General features: G+C 40.4%; 1 protein-coding gene across 5 annotated transcripts in view; it reads left to right on the top strand.

Moving 5' to 3' along the window:
- Positions 1-26,979, top strand: part of ZBTB44 (zinc finger and BTB domain containing 44) — a 42,475-nt gene extending 15,496 nt beyond the window's left edge. Inside the window, exons 2-6 of one of the 5 annotated variants that reach the window (XM_069876516.1) lie at positions 4,811-5,876; positions 10,451-10,535; positions 15,479-15,642; positions 17,903-17,986; positions 26,677-26,979. In XM_069876516.1, the coding sequence (XP_069732617.1) occupies positions 4,859-5,876; positions 10,451-10,535; positions 15,479-15,642; positions 17,903-17,986; positions 26,677-26,783 (1,458 nt within the window). In that variant the 5' untranslated portion in view covers positions 4,811-4,858 and the 3' untranslated portion in view covers positions 26,784-26,979. Of the gene's footprint in view, positions 1-4,810; positions 5,877-10,450; positions 10,536-15,478; positions 15,643-17,902; positions 18,204-20,195; positions 26,359-26,676 lie in introns of those variants that run through there. The other 4 variants (XM_069876514.1, XM_069876515.1, XM_069876517.1 and 1 more) reach the window with 4 other exon arrangements.
- Positions 26,980-27,206: the final 227 nt, after the last annotated feature.

Genomic DNA, 27,206 nt, shown 5'->3' on the forward strand with positions numbered 1-27,206 from the left:
ATACCTTGTGTTTGCTTTCTTTTCATAAATACCATCAGGCTTGGCAATGGTAGGCTGAGTTCAAACTAGTTTTACTGACCTAACTTAAAGTATGGCTTTAAAGAAGGTTTAGAAAGTGCTGTTGATTCGTTTTAAATGAGAACAGCTTGGCAGCTCCAGCCAGGAGTTTTTTTCAAGTGGAGCAAGGCAAGATTTGCAGTGGGCGATAGTACCTTTTATTAGGCCAGCTGGTGCTGGAGAAAACAGATGTGTGTTTAGATGGAGAAGTGTTTCGAGTCTGCAATAGAAATAGCAAACTTGAAATTAAGTACACAGTAAGAGCAGTTGTTCTAATTCAATTATAAACATGATTATACTAAGTAGTTAGACAGTTTGAGTAAGCAAGGGGTGCTGGTACCTGCAGTGAGGTGTTTTTTCTCCTCTGCCTCTGAGTAGCCTGTTATTATCCTTTAAAGGAATAGTTTGAGATGAGGTATGTTGTCAAAGTTATCAGATTAGTACTTCTGCTAAGGGTGTAGCTGTACATCGTTCCTAGTTCAGCTGTTTGAGGACTTTCTAGGTCATACAGAAGGTGTTTCTGTGCCTGGGCTGGTGCTGTGCCCAGTGCCCAAGGAGTGGTCTGGATTAGAAATGAATTTCCGTAACGATCACTGTAGGGATCTGATTGGCCTCACGTCGCCTAATGCTTGTGAGAATTGAAGGGTGGGTGGGCACAAAGACAGGGAATTTTCCTAAGCTTTTTGGGCACCAGAGTCAATGTGGTATTCATGTATTGGAAGTCTGTTGGGTTTAGTATTCAGAAAAGTTAATGGTTTTGTGATGATGGGTAAGTTGCCACAGAGAGGTTAAGAGTGGGTGGTAGTTTTGTGGTGCTAAAAAATTATTCACTTCTGTTGTAAAACGATGCAGCTAAGTGAGAAACTGCATGCGTACAGCTTTGTGAGTCGGATTCACCCTTCCAGATAGGTGTTGATTGTTATAGGTGCTGTGTTTCAAAACCAGTGATTTGAATCATAACGTTAGGCAGAGGGTGAATAAGGAGCTAACTTTGGGGTGCATGGGAGTCAGCAGGTCACATAAGCAGTATTTTTCAGTTCTATTAGGTTTTTTTTCCGTTTATACAAAAGTGCACGCTTCACCTTTACTGTTTCTAAGCACAGAAACATGACATGTGTTTAATCCTTGTCCCAAAACACTGGATGTGAATGGGTAACTACTGTTAAAACTTGTTTTTCAGTAGCCTTGAAACAGTAAGAATGAGCTAATTTACTTTGAACTGCTTAAAGGTCAGGTCTACATGACTGCTGCTAGGATTGGAAAAATAAAAGAACTAAATTTAAATGCACTAAAAAAATGCACTGTTTGGTGCAGTAGCAATTACCTTCAGGTTGGTTTTGACTGTTAGTGGAGAAAGTTCTCCTTGCCCTGGAAGTCCTGAAGTGCTTGCATTTTAATTCTCACCTTGCCCGGGGGTGTGTGCTTTGGCAAGGTGGTGAATCCCCACATGTTTCCAGTGTAGGAATGCATGCTGGAAAAAACATTCTCTTAAACTGTGTCTGCAGCAAGCTTAAATACAGCTCATTAAATATGGACTGAAGTGTGCTGCTGAGAATCTTTTTTAGACTTTTGAAAGTGTCTTAAAACTTCACCATGTTTCTCTGGATCTTTGTAATACTCTAAAGTGTTGTGGGCCAAGGGTATAAGTATGTGCATGGGGATGGTAGGGCTGAGGAAGGAAAAGCAAGCCGCCCTTGTCCCTGCTTACAGAATCGCTGATGGTTTGTGGCTCAAAGATGAACAACTTTTCCAGCTCCAGCCCACTTGTCACTTAGTTTATGTGCGCACCTTGATCTTCCCACCCCAGACACTCCCAAGGTACTGTGTATATTTAGTTCTAGTCCATGGTTCTTCCTCACTCCCGGGTGTAGCACTCCATACGTTGTGGTCTGACAGCTGCTGTCAGTGGTGAGACGTGACAGAACGTCACTGCGAAATGGTGATGATCTGGAGAAGTTAGACTTGAAGTGAGTTTGTAACGCCGTACCCTTTACTCTCTTCCATCACCGTGACTTAGTGCAGCTGTAGAAGTGCCCTGTGCCACTGAAAGATTAACAAAGAGAATTCTTTATAACCATTTTATAATCTGGCTGAGCTTTAGCATGCTTTTCATGTGGAAAACATTTTCATATTGTTTAAATTGCCTTCTAAAAATGCTTGACATTTTTACTACCTCATTAACGGACCTTGTTCCCCTTCCTCAATCCACCCCTTTGGTTTTTCTGAAAATAGCAGGCATGTGCATCCATCCTTTGTGCACACTGAAGCTGGTGTAGGAGCCACTTGTTCAAACGGTGATGTTGGGGCAGCGAGGCAGAAGGTTGTTTTACAGAAGGGGGTTAACAGAGTGATATCCCGCATTGATGGCAGGCACGCTGCTCCTGTAATAAATTTAAATCCATTTATTGCACATCACTGACTTCCGCTATTTTATTTGAAATTCTGTAACGAGATCAAGGTCAAGGAAGCAAAAGATGAAAGGAGAAGGGGAAAGGAAGCCAGAAGAGGGGAGAGGCGTGTAGGAAGGGGGAAGGAGGACAAGGAATGGTTCAGAGCAGGGTTTGAAGGAGGTGAGCAGAACAGAGCGCTCTGTCTTAGAGACTGGAGAGATGAGCGTTACTCTACTCCTTCAGATGAACAGAGAAGGAAAATGGGTTAGTCTTCAGTGCGTGGAAGAGTTAGGAGCAGTGCTTGCTTAGATTTTCTTCCTTGTTTATAATTAAGTATTGATACTATTTCTAAATGCCAGATATACTGTTGATAGTCCTTGTAAATGAATTATTCTTTTTGTAGCCAGTTGCTGAACAGAAGTACTTCTGGACTTCTGATGTGCCAAGGAATTGCTGCAGCGACTGGGAATTCAGAAGGAAGGGTATCCCAAGGCCATTTTAGAATATGCTGTTACAAGATTTTACTGTAGTGTTTTGGTCTGAGATCAATTAAAGATGCTTTTCATTTGATTCCTGCTGGAGAACAAAGAGTCTGGAACTTCAGATCCCTCTGGAGGTCAATGTGTTTTCTTTCACTGAAGGGAGTGTTTTGCTTGCACTTAACTTCTTCCTCTGCAGCAGTGTGAAATTTCATTTTAAACCCAAATGGCCCTTATAGTTTCACTCAGACTTTATATATATATATTGTTAAGTGTTAGTTAATCTGTTCTCTCAAATAGAGGTTTTTCTTCTGTCTGAAAGGGTTTGCAGTATCAAAAGTGAAATCGTAAGAACAAGGAGCAGCCAAGTGTAAATGTCTGTGGAAGAAGGTAGGCTCTGACAGCTGCCATATCAATATGTGCTGAGACTGAGGAGATTTGTGGTGAGTTGTTCCAAACATGCAGTGCTCTCTGGATCTGTGAAGCTCCACATGAGCAATTTGCAAGCGTGGTGTGTTTTTGCATATGCGTAAGGGAAAAGAGAAGGGTGATGTGAAGAAAGCTGCCTGACTCTGGGAAATAATCAAACCCAATTACGTTGTTGGTGTTTCGCCCTAGTAAAGCTGGTGGTTATATTTCCGTATTGTGTTAATTCCAGGTCATGTGGAGCACAGAAGACTTTTCATTGAAGTTTGAGAGGGTGAAACATGGTGGCTTAGGTTTCCTTTACAATTAAATAATTGAAATAACTGGAGCAAACCCAGGAACTGATTTTCCTTGTTTGGAGATGCTCCAGTCTCTGTGAGTAGAGGCAACCTTGGTGGCCACTGAAGCTTCTCTGCAGAGACAGAGAATGCCCAGGCTACCCGCACCTAGCCTGACGCAGTGTCTCTTCCCCTCCATGCTGCAGAGGGAGGGAATCGTCAATCATCTTCGTCTCCCACATGTCAGAGGCATTTAGTATCTAGATATTGCTGCAGCCTTAACCCGTGCACAGAGTGTGGGCCACGCACCCCCTTCTGCTTCAGCACCCTGCACTGAAAACATGATTTGCTCCCATGCATAGTAGAGAACCCTTCCCCAAGAAGGCAATTCGCTCTTTCTCAGAAGAAAGAAGTTGCCCTCCTTGTGTTATTTATCATGCATATAAAATCAATTTTTATGTGTTTTCTTTAAACCTAAACTTTCCCTGGAGGTTTATAATCCATTGAGTTTTTGAAGAAATTTTCAGTAACTTCTCATCCTAGTCCTAAACTATTATTAAAAGCAGCTTTAGGCGAACTGAACCTGTGCTATAGCAGGAGAGCAGAGCTATTGCCAACTTTTGTTTTATGTTTACTAGCTTGAACTCTTAAAACTCAGGCAGTAAATTCTCTAAAGCTTTTCTGATATTAAATACCTTCTCTGGAAGTTCTGATTGCTCCTGCACACTTGTAAGTGGACCCACGGTAATGTCTCTTCCGCTTAAAGGAAACGTTGGACAAAGTCTGTCAGGTTGAAGAACCATGAGCATTAGTTTCCTGAGGCCAGAAAGAAAAATTACAGGTTTCTTACACAGATAATAGTTTAAAAAATGCTTTCTTTTTAGTGTTACAGGCATCTCTACACTGTGTTAGGAATTTGTTTTGAGTGGGCAGTAGTAGAAATGTGGAAGGTGGTATCAGTGATAGACTGCAAATTGTTTGGTCTGTGTTTTTGAAAATCACAGGTAGGTTATTGAGTTTCTGTTAAGAGTTAGTCCATTGCTTAGTCTGGATCCTAGAAAAAATGATCCTGGAGAATCCTGATGGTCATACAGAGGCTTTTAATCGTGAAGCCACTACACTTCTGCTTTCAGAGATGGAAATGACAGTTTTCCTCTTTTTTTTTTTTCTTTTTTTTTAGGATATCTGTCATCTCTCGTATGTGGAAAGAAAGCAGAAAGGTGAAAAAATGGGTGTTAAAACATTCACTCATAATTCTCCTGCTCACAGTCAGGAGATGCTGGGAAAGCTGAACATGCTCCGCAACGACGGACATTTTTGTGATATCACCATCCGCGTCCAGGACAAAATCTTCAGGGCGCACAAGGTGGTTTTGGCAGCCTGCAGCGACTTCTTCCGCTCCAAACTCGTTGGCCAAGCAGAAGACGAGAGCAAGAGCGTGTTAGACCTGCACCATGTGACAGTGACTGGGTTTATACCTCTCCTGGAATACGCTTACACAGCAACGCTGTCTATTAATACAGAAAACATTATTGATGTGTTAGCTGCTGCCAGCTACATGCAGATGTTCAGCGTTGCTAGCACGTGCTCGGAATTCATGAAGTCCAGCATTTTGTGGAATACGCCCAACAGCCAGCAGGAGAAGGTGCTGGATGCGGGACAGGAGAACAATGCAAACTGCAACTTTACTTCTCGAGACGGCAGCCTTTCTCCAGTTTCTTCCGAGTGCAGCGTAGTGGAAAGAACCATTCCCGTGTGCCGAGAGTCGCGACGAAAGCGCAAAAGCTACATCGTGATGTCTCCAGAGAGCCCTCTTAAATGTAACACACAAACCAGTTCCCCCCAAGTGCTGAATCCTTCAACCTCTTACCCTGAGTCCAGAAATCAGCCTGTGGACTCGTCCTTAGCTTTTCCCTGGACTTTTCCTTTTGGAATTGATCGAAGACTTCAGTCTGAGAAAGTGAAGCAGGCTGAGAACTCTAGGACTTTGGAAATGCCTGGGCCCTCTGAGTCCAACAGACGAATTGCAGATTACGTGACTTGTGAGAGCACAAAAGCCAATTCTCCTCTCGTGATTGAAGAAGACGTGCGTGTCAAAGTGGAAAGGTTAAGCGACGAGGAAGTTCACGAGGAAGTGTCGCAGCCTGTTAGCGCATCCCAGAGCTCTCTGAGCGACCAACAGACGGTCCCAGGAAGCGAGCAAGTGCAGGAAGATCTCTTGATCAGCCCACAGTCTTCCTCTATAGGTATGGCCATTTCTGGGTTTAGATCTCTGTACAGATAGGATGTGTGCACTTGCGATTTTGTTGGAGGAAGTCTGCTTTGTGTTTTCTCATGCATTACTTTTGTGAAAAAACTGCATTTTGTTTCTTGTTTTATGAAGTGCCACCTATAAACTCCTGGTGGGGAGATAAGACTTGGAGCTCTTTAAACAACTGTGCATAGGGAGCTAAGAAAGGTAAGGGAGAGATCGATAACCCCTTTTTATCTCCAGTTGCTTGACTGGGGAAAATAATTGTGGTTTCAGTAGTGCCAAAATGCATGATCTCAGCTGAGCTGCCATGCCAAATTTAAGACTTGTCTGTGGCCACAGAGGGATAGAATGATACTTTGCATCAGATACAAAATCTTGTACAATCATGACAGCCTTTGTAAGAAGATTTACAAAATAAGAGGTGCAGCACTGTCATCTTAATGCCCCAGACGCAAACAAAACCACACAGTCATAATATTGCGAATCTTTCCATTTCTGTGGGATCTGGTTCTTGAATTGCTTCTTCAAATACTGCCAGATGCTGAGAGAAACCTTTTTTCCGTGAAAGAGAATTTGAAGCCAGTTTTGGGTTCTTCTAGCAGTCTGTGGTTTATTAATAGCTAATACTTGAAGGGTACTGAAGCAATCCTCTTTGCATTGAATGGCTTTTAGTAAGTCAGAAGATAGCAGGGTTGCAATATTTCTAGTTTAATTACCAAATTTTTGCCAAAGTCAGCTCTTTTTCTTTTAGTTAACTGGCTTGACCTGTGCTCAACAGAGTTTGTTTACTGAAAGATTTTTAATAAAGCCTGTTTTGTTTGAAGACTATAAGAACGGTGAATGTGCTGGCCTGCTTCATTCAAGTAATGTATATGTGAAAGGCTGCTTTGGTTACTTAAATAAACTACAATAAAGTAAATAAAAGTAGTCTAGTAGCCTGCATTATTTGTTTTGTTTGGTCAGCACAACACTGTCCATTCTCTGAAGAAAGTGAGCGAGAGATCAGCCTGACCATTCCAGGATTGCAGTTTATAGTCAGTGTTGTTAAACCATTCAGGTTATGCTCACTAAAGTGAAACAAAAATATTTTCCATTCCCATGCTTCAAGACTTTGTTATTATTTTTGTTTGTTGCTTTGTGTAGCTCGTGCGTTGATATTTTAGATCATGATGCTTTTTCCGAATGAAAATGCTTTATTTACTGGAGACAAGGCTGTTTAGCTTTTCTGAGAAGCAGGCTTAATATGAGTTTAAATATAAATCTTGAAATGTAGTTTGCCAAAGTGATGCGTAGATTAAAAAAATAAAAGAATCAATTTGCTTGCTGAGTAGACTCCAGGAAAAGTGGTCCTGTTCAAGACAGGTTTAGTTTGGCTCAGTTTTTAACTCATAGTCGGAACTTTGGAAAGGCCTTGCCAGGTCGCAGGAAATGTGATTTATTTCATCAGCATCATTGTCCCATCATAGACAAAATAGAATAAGTAGAAGTAATGAAAAGTTAGGAAAAGTTAAAAATAGCATATCAAGTGAAAGGGAGTTTTACCAACTATAAATATCATTCCCAAGCAGTGTAAAAGGACAAACTGGGGATAAACTCCAGGCTGCAGATGAGAAGCATCTGAGAGGTTTCAGAGGACATCTCTTAGAGCTGGAAATATCAGAAAAATTGCATCCTCAAAAGAGACTTGAATGAATTGGGACATGGGAATGTGAGCCTGTGACTGAATCGTAGAGGGAGGTGCCACTGCGTGCTATAAAATTTCCTTTTCTAGGACAGTCTGAGTGTTAATCAAAAAATCACCTCAAAACATACTCCAATAGTCAACCACCTTGCTGAATCCTGCTCTTGCTTTAGCCAGTTGCGTGAAATGATTTCTTTTAACAGGCAACTTTGCACATCCCTCTCAGAAACCTCTCTGCTTTGAAGCCGTGTGATGTTTTGGGAAAGCTTTCCATTTTATGTTTCCTATTCTAGGTTTTGTATCCCTGAGATCACATACCTGACTGCTTGTATGGCATGAGGGCAGGGGATCCTAGGCTTCAGTGATAATAATGATTAAAATTAATGTCTGTAATTGAGGATATTTGTACAGCATGTTCTTCCTTAAGGCGGCTACAGAGAGGAAGAAAAATACACTTGCCTTGAACCTGCAAAGTACAAAACTGTTCTTTGTCCTTGATTAGGTTAGGTTTGAATTAATATTTAGTAGTCTTTGCATAACATTATTAGCTGAACTCATAATAGATTTTATTCACGTTTTGCTATAAAGAGAAATAGTGCTCGTGCTTCCTAGCACAGTTCACAGGTACCTAATATGTGATAAGGCAGGCTTTGTAGGTAGAACACACTTTTTACATCCCAAAGCTGTATTTCCTTTTGCAGTAATATAGCCTATTGTAGATGGAGACAGCAAAATATGTTAGAGTACAGCTTCCTCTTCCCTGAATGCGTTTTCCTCATATAATTGCATATATTTATCTCAGTGTTTTATAGTGCATTTATAAAATCGTTCCTGCCTCTCTTTCTGATATTGCAAATAGCTCTTATTCATTCATTGAGCAATTTCAAAAATTGTTCATTTGCAATTTATTATATTTGGAAGCACTTTGTAATACGGAAGGAGGCATGAAACAGGGCCTTGATAAATAAGTCATTATGGTCACAACAGTAGCTGTGTCTGAGAAGAGGTTTTCATAACTCAACACCGTTTTCATTTGAGAGGTGAAGGCAGAAAATTAAACCGCAGAGCAATTGGACTTACTTATCAGTAGACTTATGGTTAAGTATTTCCTATGAAAGAAAGAAATCAAAACGGGATTAACTTCCGTAATGTTATAGATTGCACAGTTGCTGAATTTCACGAACAGAGTTTGTTAGCTCGCAACAAAAGAATTGTGATTGCCATGGTGTTACTGTGAAACTGCTGGACATGAGAGTTTCCTCCCACCGCTGCCCCATAATGTAAGGTCACATTAAGACAATCATCTTTCACTTCAGTATGGTTTTGTAGAACATGCTGTCCTTTATGGGGACAGCCTCCTTTGGAACCAGGACTCTCAATCCGTTTGATAAAATAAGCACATTTTCTTCTTCTCTTTCCATGTCTTGGTTCCTTCTTTTTTGTTTTCCATTTTGTCTGACACTTGTCACGGCAGACCGAACGATACTGGATTTTCCTAGTGTGCTTTGGAGAAGGGGTCCCAAATTCAGATTGCTCACATGCCGTGCTCTTAGAAAGCAGAATTATTTTTATGACAGGGGCAAGAACAACTCCTAGCAATGTCCTAAGCTTTGTTTGTTCTCAAGGTGCAAGTGGAGGGGGAGAAACTTCATTTGCTCCTCTGTTCCTGTGTCAGATGGATTCAGTGGTAGAGACCCACAGGCTGCTTGACTGTCCAGAGAAGTTCAAGTGATGCTTAGTGTTCAGTCTCAACAGAAGGAAAAGGAGGCAAAACAGAATGACTTCTGCACCACTTCCCAATGACTTTTCATGCTACTGATCACACATATGTCCTGGTTTGGAAGCCCCTGTTTTGGAGAGGAATGACAGCAATTCTGGTCCTTTTGAAACTTGGCAGAGTTCATTTGTTCATCTTTATCGTCTCCCATTGCATCCATAACCATCAAAGGAAAAGGAGGTGTGCAAGGAGATTCAGTCTGCTCCCTACACACAGCTTAAAGAGGGAATGAAGCATGGCCTATCTAAATGGTCAGACTTAACCACACCATAGGATGTTTATCACGGGCTGTGGTTGGCAGTGGGTGGGTACTAGCTCTTCAATTTATTTCAGCACCGCACTGCCAATTCCCCCCCAGTACAGTGACATCAGGCCAGAATAACCTTGCCTAATGTGCCTGAACAGGGATTGAACACCATGCTCCAAGTGGTGATGAGGGAGGCCCATCTGAGCAACAGCCACGTCAGGTGAATGAAGTCATGGCTTTGTTTTAGTGCTGCATTTATCTTTGATTCTGTTTCCAAACCCTACTTGAGCTACATTTGCTTTAACGTTGGTGCACTGAACAAAGCTGTGGAATGGTTTTGTGTGTAAGTTTCTCTTGCAAACAGATGTTTGGTATCTTTTGGGTTGCATTTCCGATTTCTCAGAGGGCTTTTTCTGTATCAACATCTTATCAATAAACAAAGGCATTATCAAGGAATGTATATATATGGATGTAACGTAGTGTAGCAGCATTGAACTCTTTATTGCTCAAGATGTCTTGAGAATTGATAAAAACAGTCCTTTTGGGTGAAGGTAACGTTTCTGTCTTGTAATGTCAGTACTGGATGTGTTTTGAGAACTCTGTTTAACACAGATTCTTTCCATTTTCCAGGTGTGCCAAGTATTTGCCCTTTGAGTTGTCCTTTTGCTAAATAGTGTGCAGAGGAGAAGCCGATTTGGAACACGTTGCTTCTGAGTTTTCTAAATGTTTTTCCTATGACAATTCTAGTATCTTCTCACCCAGGAACCAGATTTGAGAAAGAGAGCTTTATGTGTATTTACCTGTCCCCCAAACCCTTTTTGAACACTTATTTGCATTAAACTGCCCTTTTTCTCTGCCTAGGCTCTATAGATGAGGGGGTTACGGAGGGATTACCCACACTCCAAAGTACCTCCAGCACTAACGCTCACGCAGATGATGACGATCGGTACGTACCAATGTAGTGTGCAAACTCTTCTGCAGCAAATGCTGTGCTGTAATTAACCTACCCAGCCTTAATCCCGGAATGCTGAGCTGTTCCTACATCTCCTTCTCTCTGTTGATCGAAGTACAATCAGTGCCTGAGGGTTCAGAAGCTTTAGAAGAATGTAGGTGATGAAAGTTGCTTACCTTGTTGCCTTTCGTTTACTGTCTATTTCCAGACAAGGCTGCTGAAGAAAGATACTGATTTTTTTGCTGTTTCTTCATCACAGCTCTTTATTAATAGCTCAAAATTAATCTTCACTGTGAAACAAAGGTGGTAGTTTTATGCGTGGTAAAGCTGCAAAAGCAGCAAACTGAAAAGGAGGTATCCGGTCTTGTCTTCAGCAGACTTTGCTACTAACATAAACCACAGAGCAGCCTTACATTTTGTCTCCCAAACTTCCTGCATGGAGCTTCTTACCAAGATGCTCCGTCCCTTTCCAAGCAAAATTATTGGCAAGGTAGCTTTTGCACACTGTTTTGTTAGACAAGCAGGTCTGAGGAAGAAGTGTGAACCTTTGGGAGTCATTCCAGAAACTGTGTCAAGTGAAACTCCCTGTAGAGATAACCATCAAAAGCTGCATTTTCATAGCTCTTGAAATCTTCCCTGCCATTTCCATCTAAAATCTATCCCATTGTGGGATTAGATCTGAAGGGAAAATAACTGCCTAGATAAGACTTTGTGTATGACAGAAGATTTTATCTATACACTAACAAACCTCAGTATAAAAATAATACCCAGCACTTGCAGTTTGAATTGATAGTAGGAACACATGTTGCATTCGAACTAATCCAGGTCTTTAAAGCTATAATTCTAAAGTCAAGTGGCATTTTCAGCAGTGGATTATTTCAGAGATTTCCTATAAAATTGCAGAGCCTCGGTACAAACTGCATAGAAAATTGAAAATACATAAACCCCTTTAAACACACTGAAAATTCACACTAAAACATCTCTTCCGTGCAGAGAAGGGAAGAATATTTGCCTTAGTTTATGCCCAAGTTTGAAAATAATTAGTCTCAGAGTAACAGAAGCATCAGCAAAATGAGCAAGAATTTGCACATTGTTTACGTAACAATAAGGGAATTAATAGTTATGGGAGTTTATGAGAATTTTAGACTTAAGAACTAAAATTTTCAACAGGTGATTTATTTTATAAATTAAAATGGAAGTGCCAAGACTGCACTTACTCTGTGAATCAGTTCAATGTGTAAGATGCATTCAAGTCCTAAGAAGTTTTCATTTACATTTATGCGTGATTATGCCTGTCAGGAGGGGACGGTGCATTCAGATACGCTGTGACAGCCCTTTGAGCACTGAACTTTTAAATTCCCATTTCAAGCACTGGATGGGCACATCGCAAAAAAAGTCTGGCCTGTCATTCACTGTGCAGCAATTTACGCACAAGAGCTCTGGGTGCACAGAACTCCAAATAATTTAAAACATCTATCTCTAACTGAACCAAATGAAAACATGATCAATAAGTCATACAGATACAGAAAACTTCTTTTGCTTTTTGTTCACTTTTTTTTTTTTTAGTGCACCATTAGTTTAAGTCCAGGTTGTACATCAATTTATTAATAGCGATTCTCAAATTGTCGGAATCAGTTGAGTGGACAGTGCAAATGTATATTTAAAAAAATATACTTTTTAGTAAGTATATATTATATTTATGTTCTTAAAATAAAGCAAGAGATGAGTCCATCTAAGGGTCTGTCAGTATTATATCCTTAGCCCTGTGGAAACAAGCATAAATATTTCAAAATTTAAAATGTCTTGTGTTGAGTTTGTGTGTTAAATAATTAACATCATTAATTGGTCCTCCTCCATAATCAGTGTTTCACAATCAGCAGGTCACAGGTAATTGTCAGTTTAATAGACACACAGGAGTCTGTTAAGTATTGGAACTACTGTTTCACTGTGAGAAGTCTGATGTATTCTTTCTCTGTATTTCACATGTGGATTGTACTAACTTTGCTAACGTGAATCTGTCATTCAGCCTTGGCTGGTTTAATGATGTCGGTGTCAGCCTGTGGCTGTGTTTAAAAAGGAGTTGCGAAGGCTCAGTTATAAAGGATTTCTCTAATCCATTATAATGAGAACCTCCATTTTTCTAAACTAATTGTTATTTGTAAATAGAGAACATTTCCAGGCTCACTGAGCATTTTGGCATTCCCATTTATCGGAGTTTAGTTCTACATAGTTAAGTATATATGAGCTCTTGGTGAAAAAATTGCAAGTAGAATATTTTAGCGCTACAGTTGAAAACATTTTAAGCCTATCTCTTTACCTAGTCATTACAGAAATTCTCTGAGATGTTAGACGAATCTCAGCTGTGATGCCACTTATCACAAATTGCCAAATCTAGTGAAATTGAAAAATCTAGTATATGTGGGAAAAAGAAGCAAATGAGAGAACGTATGGTTGTTTCACATGTAATTTCTTCATTGTGCCCTGGCCCTCAGTTGTCACCAATATGCATTTCAGCCTGCTTGCAGTGTAAGAATGGAGAAGGACATGCTGGTAGCTGGAGAGCCTCATTTTATCTGCTTTAACCAGCCTTTCTCATTGTGAAGTTTTTATGTAGGAAATTTTAAGTATTTTTAGAAAGCTTTAGGAACAGAATGCATTTTTGCTTCTTCACAATCCCCTAACACAGGAATGAGGGAACGAGGACCTAAGAAACATCTTACTAGAAGATGAAGTTCTCTGTAAAGGAAGTTAAATGTTGTTGCAAAACACAAATGTAATTCTTCCTTGAGCACACTACATTTGTATATCCAAGAACAGGAGGACTGTTGTCATCCTGCACTGCAGCTGTCTCCTTGGCTGCACATAGCTGTGAAAACTGAAATTGTGAATTCTCCAGTCAGCTGAGCACAAGGAAACCTTTTCTGCAGGTTTGCCCCTTAGCCAGACTGCGTGACATTTGCCAGGTAGCAGGTAAGGGGCAGGTTGTCCATCCTGGGCTTAAACCAGTTTGGCTGTTTGTGTATTAGGCTGCTAAAGCACTGGGACTTCTATGCTCTATGCTTCTTTGCTTTTGGATGACAGACCTGTCTGTTCGTCTGGGTTGAGGGAGTTTTCACTGGTAAACTGGAAATTGCATGACCATACCAACTTCAGAGATAAAACCAATGTTTCCACACCTGAGTAGAGTCAAATCTGTTCTTTACAATAGTAATCTGCTCACAAAGAGGAATGGGAGTGCCAGTTCATCAGGAATTTGGTTAGACAAATCAGGGCCTATGTTTAAAAATGCCCTCATTTATGTCAGATGCATTTGGTAAACCAGCTGCAGGCTTTTGTAGACCCATAAGTGAGTCTAGATTTTGCCAGGCCTGGGACATGAGCTAGTAACTTCTCTCATGTGAAAATCAACAAATCTGTCAGCATCTGTCTTCTCCACACCTCCCTAGGACCCTACTGTGTACAAAAAGAAGTGAATGACAATAAAACCTCTTCCTTAGAGCAAATATTATTCCAGTTCCATGTGAGACCAGAAATCCGTATTAGTTTTGTGACTGATTGATACTAAGTGCCTGTAGACTCGTCTCATGTATATCGAGAGATGCCTAGTGCTATCTCTCCAGATAAATTTTATTCCTGAAACTGTTGCCACTGAGACCTATCTCTGTACTCAGTATTCAGATCCCCAGCTCTCATAGTTGTGTTGATGTCCATTTCCAGAGCATAGAAAGACAATAAAGATATTGATTTTGAAGATATGATTCTAGTTCTTGTCCTCCTGTGCTAATCTGGTCTGGATCTTTTGTATGATGCATAAGAAAATGTATTTGTGCAAAGTGCATATTAGAAGTCCCCAAATTCAGCCTAACCATGAAACCAACCATCTGGGCTGGAGATAGAAGCAGATCAGCAAAAGGATTTGTTCAGTTAGGGAGGCTTTCTATGTATAATGGGAGTCATCGTTTTTTTCCTCAATACGTTTCAGGCATTACAGTTCAGTAGAACTATAATTGCATTGTTCAGACCATGGAATAGTCAGGGTCAGAGCAGTCCCCTGCTGCCAGTGACGTCTGATCTGCCATCAGGCTGTGAGCAAGCTGAAATGTCTATTTCAACAAAAAATAGAAACTTTAATGCTCAGAAAAGGGGAGCCTCGGGTAAGTACAAACTCCCATCATTATTATTTTGTACCAGCAGATTTGTTTTTATTTCACTCTGCCCTTTAGTGAAGCGAGTTCCTTGCCAGAGGACTTGGATTATAACACTGTAGTTCCCTTAAACAGTTTGCAGCTAGAGGCTATGTAGGAGCAATTAGTCAGTTTTAAATAAATTGCTTTGAAAGTTAAATTGTTGCTTTATTACAGTCTGTGAGCTGCTTTTTAAATACAGCGCTTGAGCTATTCTCGTAGAGTCAATTGAATCAGACAAGGAGCAAGTATTGATAAATTAGATTAATATTTTAAACATAGAAATGTGTAATTGTAGATACTAATGATTTTTCATTGAACTTGGACTGAAGTGAAAATGAATCAGCTTGAATTTCATTTGTAAATATCACTGAAGCCGCAAACTACTCTTTTTGCTTTCCAATTTGCTCAGTTCTTTAAATTCCTCCTCAGGGCCTGTTTGCTGATTGTAAATCATCGATACGCTTGAGAAAATGCCCACGCTTGCAAAATAAAGTTCAGTTTGCAGCTAGTGCTCAGACCTGTTGCCCAAAGAAACAGAAGCGGGAGGTTATTCTCTGGTTCTGTTCAGAGGGCAAAGTTAGTGGCTCTAAGTTTTCAGGTGCAGGTTGCTGTAGACACAGATCTTAACAGAAATGCGAAAATCACTTTTTCTTCTTAGACAAACGTGTTCAAGATTCTGATTTCCATGGGCAAGACTTCTTATTTTTTCCCTCTAGCTTGCTTGTAAATCAGTGAATTTTTTCTTTGTAGTTTGGAGAACGTTCAGTATCCCTACCAACTCTACATTGCTCCTTCTACCAGCAGCACAGAGAGACCCAGCCCAAACGGTCCAGACAGACCTTTTCAGTGTCCAACCTGTGGGGTCCGGTTCACTCGCATTCAGAACTTAAAACAACACATGCTTATCCACTCAGGTAAGACACCTTACTGCATCCAAGAATTACTAATTTCTAGACTCGCAGAGGTTTGCTCACTGTGCTCAAATGTAATAATGCGGTTCTTTTTTAATCACCTGCCAAGTGCTTGTGTAACGATTTCAGAGAGATTGGGTAGAGGTATGTCTCATTGAATGCTTGTTTTGATACCTCAGATCTGATTGAGAGCTCTACTCGTGGGTGATTAGCATTTGTGTGGACTGAAACAAATCTGATTGCTTAACTCATCAGAATAAACCACTTTCATGATAAAGATTGGATATGAAATAACGTATACTTGGCTTTTTTATTATACAAAAGAAGTAATTTAGATTGAAATTTTTCCTCTTGCATGTTGTAATTTTCTGCTGTGTTTTAGAGGAGACTCGCAGCCAGTTTTGAAGGGATTGCAGGACAACTGAATTGGTTTGATAATCAGTTTAGCTAACACAGATAGTACATGTAGCAAAAGGTTTGTTGAATGCCTCCTCTGAGTCTCAGTCCCCAAGCTGTTGCATTCATTTTGATTTGTAACTGAAGTATGAACTCCTAGTATCTTTGCTATCGGTGTTTTTGAAGACTTGTCAGCGCTGCCTGGCACTAGCATTGGCAGTTGAGTGAATGAAAGGAGTGCTGAAGGGCTGTTGCAGTTGAGCCCTGAGACTAATGGTTTGGCATCCCCTGGTCTGAGCTTGACTCCTACCTCAGGCAAACGCTGCACTGGATTTGGGCAGAGCAACCACAATTGTCAAGATGTCAACAATTATTTCTCAAATCCCTTCTAGCAAAATGACCATACTGTGTTTAGGCCAGCAGTAATAATCTGTGTTTAATGCTTCAAACAGCAAACTTGGTGGGCATATTTGGCATGAAGTTATCCCTAGCTGGTTGCTAAAGCGTGAATTGACAGGAAACTGGCTTCACCAAAGCATCTAGGGCTGACCTGTTGACTGGTAACCCTAGAGCAAAGTTGGGAGAGGTTTGAATCGCTGTTCTAACGTAATCAGCCCAGAGGAGAAACTCTCAAAACTTGTAAATGTTGAAAATGTTTTCACATAAGCAAAATGTCTGAAGAGGTTTTCCTCAAACTATCAGAGGAAATAGATGCCCTTGGACAGTATGAAAGTGTGAAAAGTTTTAGGTCCACCAGACGATATTCTAGGGTGTTAACTTGTTTTCACATGCCTAACGAGGAGTTTCAGTGTAACCTTAACTACAGCTTTCTCTGTATAAAAGCCCCAATTAAGAGTTCAGCTCCTGCTTTGAACATAAGGAAAGCAGAGTGAAAGACGATGGAATTAACAGCCTGGACTGATGCACATTCAGCCTTTTGAAAAAAACCTTTTTTATTCCTTGACAGCCCCATTATGAATAGAGCTCCATATTCCAGATTCTTGGCCTCGTGTTTGCATTTCCACACTTTGTGGAGTTCAGACTTTTTATTAAATCTTCGCTTTTTGATGATCCAGTCTTTTATGTTGTAATAGTTCTGTTTGGGTGTGATTGCGTACTCTCAGCCAGTGCGACTCTTGCAGAGTTCCTATGCTTTAAGGGTTTTATTAGTGCCTGTAATAAATGAAAAATAAACTAGCAACAGAATATCTAAATTAATACAAGAAAAATATGAGAGGCATGAACTTAAATGTCTTAGAGAGGTATCTGTCCTGCAAAGTTGCCAACAATCCTTGTATAGAAAGGTTCCCACACAGCATAAAGGCTGCTACTTCACCCTTTTATCACCATTCCTGCTGCATTACAGGGGCATCCTTGTGAACACAGTCCCCCTGCCAGACCACTGCTCTGAGGCGAAAGGCAGCCAGAAAAACCCATTGCAATTAAGGGTAGTCTGATAATTGCATTGTTGGGAACCAGTCTGGTACAAGAATCTCCTGAGATCAAAGGAGTTCAAAGATGTTTAGAGATGACTGCTGCATCGGATACTTTTTGGCTGTGGCTTAGGATCTTAACCGTAGTATAATCCATGGAGGCTTATGTTCATTTCAAACTGTGGGGAGGAAGACGTGTAAGCATTACGGACAGGTCACGTTATTATGAAATTTGTTGGCCGTTGGTTCTGAGAAAGTGTAGCTCTGTTCTAATTGTTCCTGCCGTTCTACAGTTAACTGGAGAATTTCTTCCTAGAGCAGTGCCTTGCTGTGAATGGCTGCAGCTGCTGTCCTTCTGCTCTTAGAAATCTGGAAGGGTTTTGCCAGTGATCTCTCATTACAAAAGGTGAATGTTTTTGCTCTCTTTTCTGCAGGCATTAAACCATTTCAGTGTGACCGCTGTGGGAAAAAGTTCACCCGAGCTTACTCGCTAAAGATGCATCGCCTGAAGCACGAAGGTAAACGCTGTTTCCGGTGCCAGATATGTAGTGCCACTTTCACTTCCTTCGGGGAATATAAACACCACATGCGGGTTTCCCGGCATATTATCCGCAAGCCTCGGATTTACGAGTGCAAAACATGTGGCGCCATGTTCACCAACTCTGGAAATTTAATCGTTCACCTGAGGAGCTTGAACCATGAAGCGTCAGAGCTAGCAAACTACTTCCAGAGCAGGTGAGGTGCACAGCAAAAACTTAACAGGGAAACTTGCTTTTTTTTTTTTTTTCCTAAATCATCTTTTCCTGCTTTCAGGGCAGCCTGCTGTGCCTCTTATCAGGTTGCCAGCTAATTCCAGACAAATTCATTCTTGTGCCACTATCTGTTGTATCTGGTCTGTCTTACAGCATGTAAGCTATACAGGAGGGCACTGAAGAATCGAGTGATATGCAGATGCTGCTTCTGGGCTACTAAATTTCTTTTTTCTGTAGTATCTGTGGACAGGCTGGTGGTGTTAAGCCATAGCGTTCTGTGCCGTAGTGTCTGTGGAGTTTGTTATCCAAACCTTGTACGTAGCCTGTTCACTTACACAGAGAATAGATCTGTGACTTTGTTTTACGTACTTGCTGGATGGTGGATATTGTGGGAAGATTGCATAACTCCATACCTTCTGTTTTCATTTTCTAGGTAATAAATTTACTAAATGATCAGACTCAATAGGGTTGAAATAGTAAGGGCCAGTTGGACATTCCTGGTCTGTCGGGGCACAAGGGACTTGGCAAATCTCACAAATGCACTTCACTAAAGACTATTAAAAGGGTTCAGAGGCATTAGGCTAGCACTGTGCTCTCATTTTGAAAGAAATGTTTGTAAGTGTTGGAACTTGAGATAGAAAAATACAAAAGTGGCTGAGGGAAATTGGAGGGAGATAGGTCTGTCAGCTCTTAAATCTATAGAGGGTGCTGGTTGGTGCATACAAGTCATCTGTCTTGAGAAATGCAGAAGAAATGTATTGTAAATGTTACAGCATCTACAGTACCGTCCCTCATGATTTCTAGACATTGTTTTTCACTACAAAACGTTTCAGCATTTTGCACTCTCTGTGATTATCTCAGAAGTGACGTAGGATGAAAAAATTGCAAAACAAACCAGGAAAGCCAGTCACTGTTTTTCCAACAGAATATTGTTTAAAAGTACAAGTGCTTCGTATCTGTGGGTTTACGCAGTTCTTGTTCTTAGCACTTGTGCCAAAAGTAGAGCGAAAACTCTTTAAGGGATGATGCTGTGATTGTGGTCATCAAATTAAAGTCAGATTGAAGTATATGATTCCTGTTGTCTATAGCCCCTCCTTTAGTTTGACTTGATACACCCTAGGCTTAGCGTAGTTGATTGCAAATTTGGATTTGAAGCAGTGAATGCTCCTGTCATTAAAGAAAATTACTGCTTTTAAATGGATTACAAGCACAATACCTAATCTTGTTTCAAGTACAAACTCACATCTTGTGCTGAAAGTTTGTAAAGAAGTGTTATTTTGCCGATGTGCTCATGCTCTGAAGAACTGTTGGAGGGTTTGGTAGATTTTCTTTGGATACGCTCAGCCATCAGTTGGTCAGAGTGAGTTACAGAACTGTTGTCCAGAAAGGACTGGCACAGGAAGGAAATGCAATTCCAGTCTTTTCACGGCAGTGTGATACACATCAACATCACAAAACACCACTGCGGTTGGCAGCCTCAGCAGAACCCTTGCCTTCTCCCCTCGTGCTTCTGTTTACAGCCTGTCTGCTCGGAGGAGTGCTGCTGCTGGTCCTTGGGTCTTGTCTCACTGGTGGAAAAGGCCCACGAACTCATGTCTGTTTCTGGTTTTAAAGGTTGAGTGCTCCCTTTTTTCAGTGAGGTTTTCAGTGCCATATGACGTTCCAGACATTAACTTTCATTCTCATCAAGGTGATCCAATCTAAATAATAATAAGTTGCTGTGTAGGAAATACGATTGCACAACAATGCAAAGTAGATGCTTTTGGATAAATTCTCTGTGTTTAAATGAGCATCAGGCTATAGTGCTACGTGAAGTATGTCACCATGATGGTCTTGGAGCAATGTGAAATGAGTGTCTTTGCTCTCTATGCGATGCATATGTAGCTTGTGTGATGTAACTGATAGAAAGAAACTGATACCGCTGATGTTTGTGTGAGAAATGACATTTCTCTTCTGTCCTTTGCCCCTCTTCTAGTGACTTCCTAGTACCGGACTACTTAAACCAGGAACAAGAGGAGACCCTCGGGCAGTATGAGCTAGGGGAGCATGGCTTTGAAAGCAACTCTTCTGTCCAAATGCCTGTCATTTCGCAGGTCTCGTCAACTCAGAATTGTGAAAGCACTTTCCCCTTGGGGTCTCTGGGTGGGTTGGCAGAGAAGGAAGAAGATGTGCCAGAGCAGCCAAAGACTAACGCCACTGCTGAGGCAGCCGCAGGTGACCCTCCGAAACCGGAGCTGTCATCGATTACTATTGAATAATTCATGGTTTGGTTTAATTTTTGTTCTTTGGAAAGTGCCTGTGTTTGGTCCTGTACATTTTAATTTAATTTTTTTAAACAAAAGTGGGGAGATTTTCCCTTTTTACTTTGTAAGCTATGCTTTAAACAGAAAACTGCAACAGATGTTACATTATTTTTCATGACTGAATGATCACTTCTGTGAAAATATTTAAGACTGAATGCACAAAAAGATCTTGTCAGAACATCATGGAAGCTGTGATACACTTCTAAAGAAGAACAACTGATTCAGATCACTTTTAACTGTTTCTTCTTCCACAGTTAGAGCAGCTCATTAAGGTTCTCTTGCTTCTGCAGACCCTCTGGTTAAGGAAAAGAAATCAGAGGAAACCTTTTTAAAAGGACAAACAAAAGGATGCATTGGAAGTCGTTATTGAACAGTTGTGACTAGTTTTGAGTGGATGCTTTAATCTTCTGCATACAAAAATGACACTTCCTATCTCTGTGCCTGCTGTTTTTCAAAGCGCTTACTGTAACCCTTTTCTTGGAGACTGTAAGCATTTTTGAAACTAACAGTCACACGCTTTTTAAAAACACATTGTCCCTTTTCATCTCAGATGAATCCGTTTGGACAAACCGAGTGATGTCATGCCAGGTATTCCTACTTATTATAGTCCAGTCCTTTTAGAAACCGCTTGATCAAATAGCCGGTCCAGATTTGCTCATCTGAGGTTAGACATGGAAATGCTACAGCTTTATGGTGCATAATGAATTAAGAGTGATAGGGATACCCATGCAAGCCTGACAAACATCTCATGACTGTGTCTTGCTGTAGAAGGGGAACGACATATGAAAATGAAGGATTTCCCAAGCTGAAATTCTTAAATCACGGCCAGATTGTTTGCAGTTCTGGTCACCTCCCCCTATCGTATATACTGTATTTTTACTGATCTCCAAAAGCTAGCTAGAGGGAGTTTACAGATGGGGAAAAATGAGCTCTTTTGTGCATTATTGCACATTTTTTTGTTTATACATATGCATGTATAGTTTCTGAGATTTTTATTAGTCTGTTTTGGACAAAATAAGCAATTTATTCTCTTCAGAGGCCAACTTTCTAACCCAACAGGGGGTTGTTTACAAAAAGCCTATATAGCAATGATGAATTTTTCCTGTTCAAAACATTTTAAATCCTTGCCAACTCGGTTTATTAAAGGCCATTACTCCAGCTACGTACACAGCTCAAGTAAGCAATAAATGGAAAGGTCTGCAATTTCATTTTTCCGTATTTAGAAAAAGCTGCAAACTTAGGGTGTGGGATTTTCAGAGCAGTGAGTCTTGTTTTGTCAAGGCTGTTTGGGCTATAGCACTGCTTTGAAACCTAAATTAGGAAATCCATTAGGAGGTTTGTGATATTTCTTATTGCTTCTGAAGTTAACTCAGTGTTTGATGCCAAATGCCTATTGCCTACAGATGACATGCTGAGCGAGTAGGTATTACTTGATCTTAGTATTCCGAAGGCATGATATGCTCCCTTAGTTTTGAATCTTGTTTTTTTTTAAACTGTTGGGTTTTGGCCGGATTTGTTTTATGCAAACGTGAGGAGGAAATGAAACCAATAGAGAAAGGTTGCTCCAGAAGGAACAGAAGACACAAAAGTTGTATTATATTGCAAGATCCATTTGTATTCGGTTAGCTTAGGCAGCCTTGATAGTCTGTGGGTCTGAGTTGTTTCTACTAAGAGCCAGCTTTTTTAGGAAAAAAAGTTTATTGCCCTTTGGAAAGAGCTTAAAGGGTTTCAGTGACTTTAACAATTTTTCTCTGCTGTGTTTTAAGTAAAAAAAAAAAAGACAGATTATAGTTAAAGAGAACTAAAACAGTTGAGAACTAAGTCCTTTCCAAGTTACTGGTATGAAGTTTCTCCTCCATATCCAAAGGGTGTTCTAGAATCATGCTGCAAATTAGTTTTCTGCTGCAATTCAGTCTTGTATGTCTACCTTTGTAAGTTGTCTTAAAAGGGCTTGAAGGAGAGGTTCTTGCTTTGAGATGCTGTACTGTGAATTAGTCCAGTGTCTGCTGATGGGCTGAATTTAAAGACCAGTTCTCTTCCACTTCCAATTTCTATAACTGGGAAGTCAGTGAGAGAAGAAAATGCATTTTGCTGACTTTTGTCCTGAATTATAGGGCTATGACACTGAACTCAAATACATTATTTTCTTTTTTTCCTGATAAGTGTTACTCCACTTTGCAGGTTTATTAGAATCCTCTGTGATTCATGTAGAAAAAGGTACTTCACAGAAACATATTTTCAGACTGTAACAATAAAAGGTGGTTAAATAGAATTGGGCACAATCTTCTGTTAGAACCTGATAATTTTCACCCGTTGGCTATTTTGCTAAGCAGTTTATCAGTATGGGGATGTGCAAATACAGAATAGACATATCTGGATTTTAGATTTTTAAGACTTAAAATTTTGTGTCAGAAGGCAAACTGTGTTCTGAATGCCAAAGAGAAGGGGGAAGAAAAGTTAAAAAGCCTTTGTAACTCTAGTCTGTTCTTCCTTGAAAAAGAAAGTGTCATTAACTGCTAACACCTTGGCACAAGGCAAGTCCTGAGTTTCTTTGTTCAGTGCACTATTACACGTTATCCTTTCAACCCTGTAATCTCTCTGTAACATCTTTTAGTTCTTACTTTTCAGTTTGATTCAGCTGCAGGAATAATAGAGTTCTTACAGGATTTTTTTGTGTTTATTTGGTTTACTTGTTAATTTTCCTGTTGGTAATTGTTTCTTGTTAGTATCTCTTTTCTCTGTGGAAGTGAGCACAGATTAAATACAAATATGATTTTATATCTGCTCCCTAACTTGTTGGAAGTGTTCAGTTCTTTGAAACACTAGTGTTCTTCACAGGAGGGACGTAAAAACATAAGACATCTTAAAACAATCTCTGTTGCTAGTGTGTTTAGATTCCAAATTGAGCTAGATAGAAATCTAAGTAAGATGGAAGAAACTTTAAAGTACTATTGGGATTAAACTTAAATAAGTTTCTTTCAATACATTATCACAGGGGTTTGAGCTCTGGACTGCATTTCATCTTTTCTTTCTTTTCCCCTCCCCCTTCAATTATTTCGTTAGGATTTAAATTTCTACTTGACAAGGAGCACAGAATAATTGAGGTTGGAGAGAGCTCTGGGGGTGATCTCTTCAGCCCCCATACTCTAAGCAGAGCCAGCAAGAACAGGCTGCTCAGTCCAGTCAGATTTTGAGTATCTGCAAAGATGGAGAATCCCCAACTTCTCTGGGAAACTTGTTCCAGTGTTTGATTGCCATCACTGTAGAAAAGGTTTTAGTATGTTAAGATGGGACTTCTTGTATTTCTTTTTGTGCCCACTGACAAAAGTCTGACTCCATCTTCTTTACACCCTTCTATCTGGTAGTTCTAATGTTGATAAGGTCCCTATAAGCCTTCTCTTCTCTCGGCAAAACAGTTTGACCTCTCTCTGCTGGTCTGGCAGATGCTCTGGTCCTTCCATCACCTTCTAGGTTAGTTGTTCAGAATTTCTTTCAAATAGCTACATGTACCTGTACAACCCCTTGCAGCAGTTCTTGCATCGATGAGTACTCTCTAAATTCATTCAGAAAGTTATTTGAGTGTTGCTTTTGCATATCCTTCTCCCATTTGGCACCAATCTTTGCACTCAGTGGAAAATCCTTTCCTCACCCATTTATTTTGCAAGCAGAGTGCCTTCACTGCCACAGGACTTGCAAGATTCTGCCAGGTGCAAGGGACCTGGATTCTCAGAGTCTGTGCAGCGTCTTTACTCCTTGCATGTCGTGTAGAGCACAGGGGGTTTTCTGACTTAACATGGTGTTTTGGGAGAGGGGAAAAAATTGGCAGCTTCCTATTTCCCTGCAGAGAAAAAGAAGTGAAGTTTTAGCTTTGTGGGAGATTTGGCCAAGTTGTAGGAGTTTGTTCTGTTTTTTGGTGCAGACACATAGCACAACGCCCCTGGAAATCCATGGGGATGCCTACACACTCAGCAAATTTAGCTCCCTGTCAGAACTGGTTGTCACTGTTCTTACACCACGTTACAAAAAGATGTGTGTTCCTGATGGGTTTGTCTGTCTTACTACAGTTTGAGTTCAGTTGTCAGGCTCGCAGATACTATGGTTAAGTCTCTCATACTGAGAGATTAGTAGACTAGGTTATTGAAAATGGTTCTGGGTTCATGTGTATCTTGAGTCTAAAAGGTGTGAATTTAAACTTTTTTAAAAAGTAATAGCTGCCAATGCAGTAAAATATATTTTGTAAGACTATGATCCCTATATGTCCCTTACGGGATAAAATTTTATTGTTTTTAAGCTATGGTTTAAAGTTTTTGTATGAGGGCTTCAGTCGCTTCTTGGTTGTCGGCGTTCCCCTCCAGCCCCAGGACGTAAGAGCACTGAGACTATCGCTGGTCTCTCTCTGAGACAAACCGTGAAGCATTTTATATGCAAATAGAGCGGGAGTTTTGCACGCCCTGCAGGGATGGAGAAAATGCAGATGCAGGAGCACCTGTTGCTCCTACATCCACTGCAACTTCCACACCATCAGAATATGGAAAACAGCTAATTTTCATTCAGATCAATTAAGTTTGAGTTTTGCTTACAAGGTAAAACCCGGTTTTGGAGGGTTCTCATCTCTAGTTATGGACATACTATAATTCCATAGCATCTCGATGACAGATAAGCGGGTTCAAGGCCGGAGAGTGCCTCGGCCACATCAGAGGTCTCCAGTAAATAGAGTTGGTTCCAACTGCTTGAGGAAATATACCATAAAAAACCAAATGTGAATACTTTTACTGCACCAGTACTTCTGCTCTGGACTTTTGTTAACTCGATGTGGGCTATCACGATAATTCAATGTCCCGCAGATCTCAACTACAAACCTGGTTGCACTAAAAAAAAACCGAATCAGTTTCTGGTGCTGCCAGCCTGTGTGGCAACTGTACCTACAGTCTTCCTTGAGGGTTCCTGAAGTCCCCAGAGGAGTGATTTCGTTTCACCATTTGTTTAGCTGATGCATGCTTTTGATATTCTGACTTCTCGCCCTGGCTACACAAAGTTCTTGAGCAGCTTCTTTGCCCTGTTCCTGCAGTGCCTTCGCTCTAGGTGCTGCCCTGTGGTGACACCCTGCAGAGGGAAAAGAGTAAGCTGGAGGAAAAAAAATGTGAATTAAATTATTGTTGGGCTTCTTTGTGCATTTTAGTAACAGTGAAACCCCCTTAACTGTGCCAGTCTCCGGTCACCAGCCGTATATCCAGTTGTCATCTCATCCACAGTACAGCTTCTCTTGTTGATGCTGGCCACAGCTAGATTACTTGGCATGTTTATTGACTTAACAGAATTGGTTTTTGGTTTTGGTTTTGTTTTTTAATGTATACGATGTTTAAATACACTTCACATTTTATATAATACTATCTGGCTATTAGTATTTTTCAGGAAGCATAGTTCTTGGTGGCTATATATATTTTTGTGACTTTTTTTGTAAACTAAGTGCCGTTTCAACGTTACAATCATTTTTAGAGTTATTGTAATCAATGTGAATACCATGTTTTTTCAAATCTGTTCTGAGCCTGTAGTGTTTGCTTTGTGATCATATGTGTAATGTATATATTCTGTATAGTTACATTGTATTGAAATACTAGCTTGTTTGATATAAGAAAAGTATGTATTGGGTACCTTTTTGCTAGCCTGGTTGTTTAATCTTTAAAAAAAAATGTTCTAAAATACAAAAAAAAATAATCTCCAAACTGGTCCCATTATAGGTCAAAATTAAGGGGGGAGAAAAACTAGTTTTGAGTGTCTTTGGATAGAAACATGAAGCTAAGATTTTTCATTAAAATATTAATGTTTTATGGAGTATATCTTTGCTTTGTGTCGTTATTTAACTGTAACGGAGTGTCTTACAGTTTAAAAGTCCAGCTTTAACCTCGTGTAAGAGGGTGCAACCCTTGCTAGAGCCACGTTTCCGTATAACTTTTGCTTATAAACAGTCTCAAAATAGTTGAGTATGCGGGGAGCTCACAGTTGCTGAAGCTGTTGTTGGGAGGAAGGTAGTGTAAAACTAAATAAGTGTTAATAAATGATTGGAGAGGTTCAAGAGTATTAAGAATAAAGTACACATTTCTGTTTAATTTTCCATTGTATATTACATTTCCTTTTGTTAATGTTCTATTTTAGGCTGTATTCTGCAAAAGCGATGGGGCCACCTTTTGAATGGGGTTTTATTGATGGAAAGCCAGCCAAGAATGAGCCTAATCAAACTAGTCAAAGCAGAAGATGTTTAAAAAGGACAGTAGGCAGAGTCATCGTGATCGCAGCTGTGAGCCTCAAAGTAGTCATGAAACAGCCTAGAGTCGTGGGACATTAAAACACATCTCTGCCTTTTCTGGCAACCCTTGCAATTAAATGAATTCGCCTCCTACAGCCCCACCTGTCTGCGGAGCTGGAATGCTGGCTGGAGCAACACATAGCTAGGGCACAGGTAGGAAAATAGAAGTGTTGTAACTGCTTGGCTGATATTATTTTAACTCTGCCTGTATGAACAGCAGGCAGGCTGGCATGATTAATGTGCTAGCAGTCAGATTGTGTTCAGCATCTGATGTGGGAGTGAAAACAAAAATGGAAGAGCATTCCATGGTGCAGAGTGAGCAGCCACAATGTGCCTTGCATGGGAAGCTTTGAGAGTTCCTGAATTCTGAGTTTGTGTT

This window comes from Phaenicophaeus curvirostris, chromosome 25, assembly GCF_032191515.1.
Source record: "Phaenicophaeus curvirostris isolate KB17595 chromosome 25, BPBGC_Pcur_1.0, whole genome shotgun sequence".
NCBI lineage: Eukaryota > Metazoa > Chordata > Aves > Cuculiformes > Cuculidae > Phaenicophaeus > Phaenicophaeus curvirostris.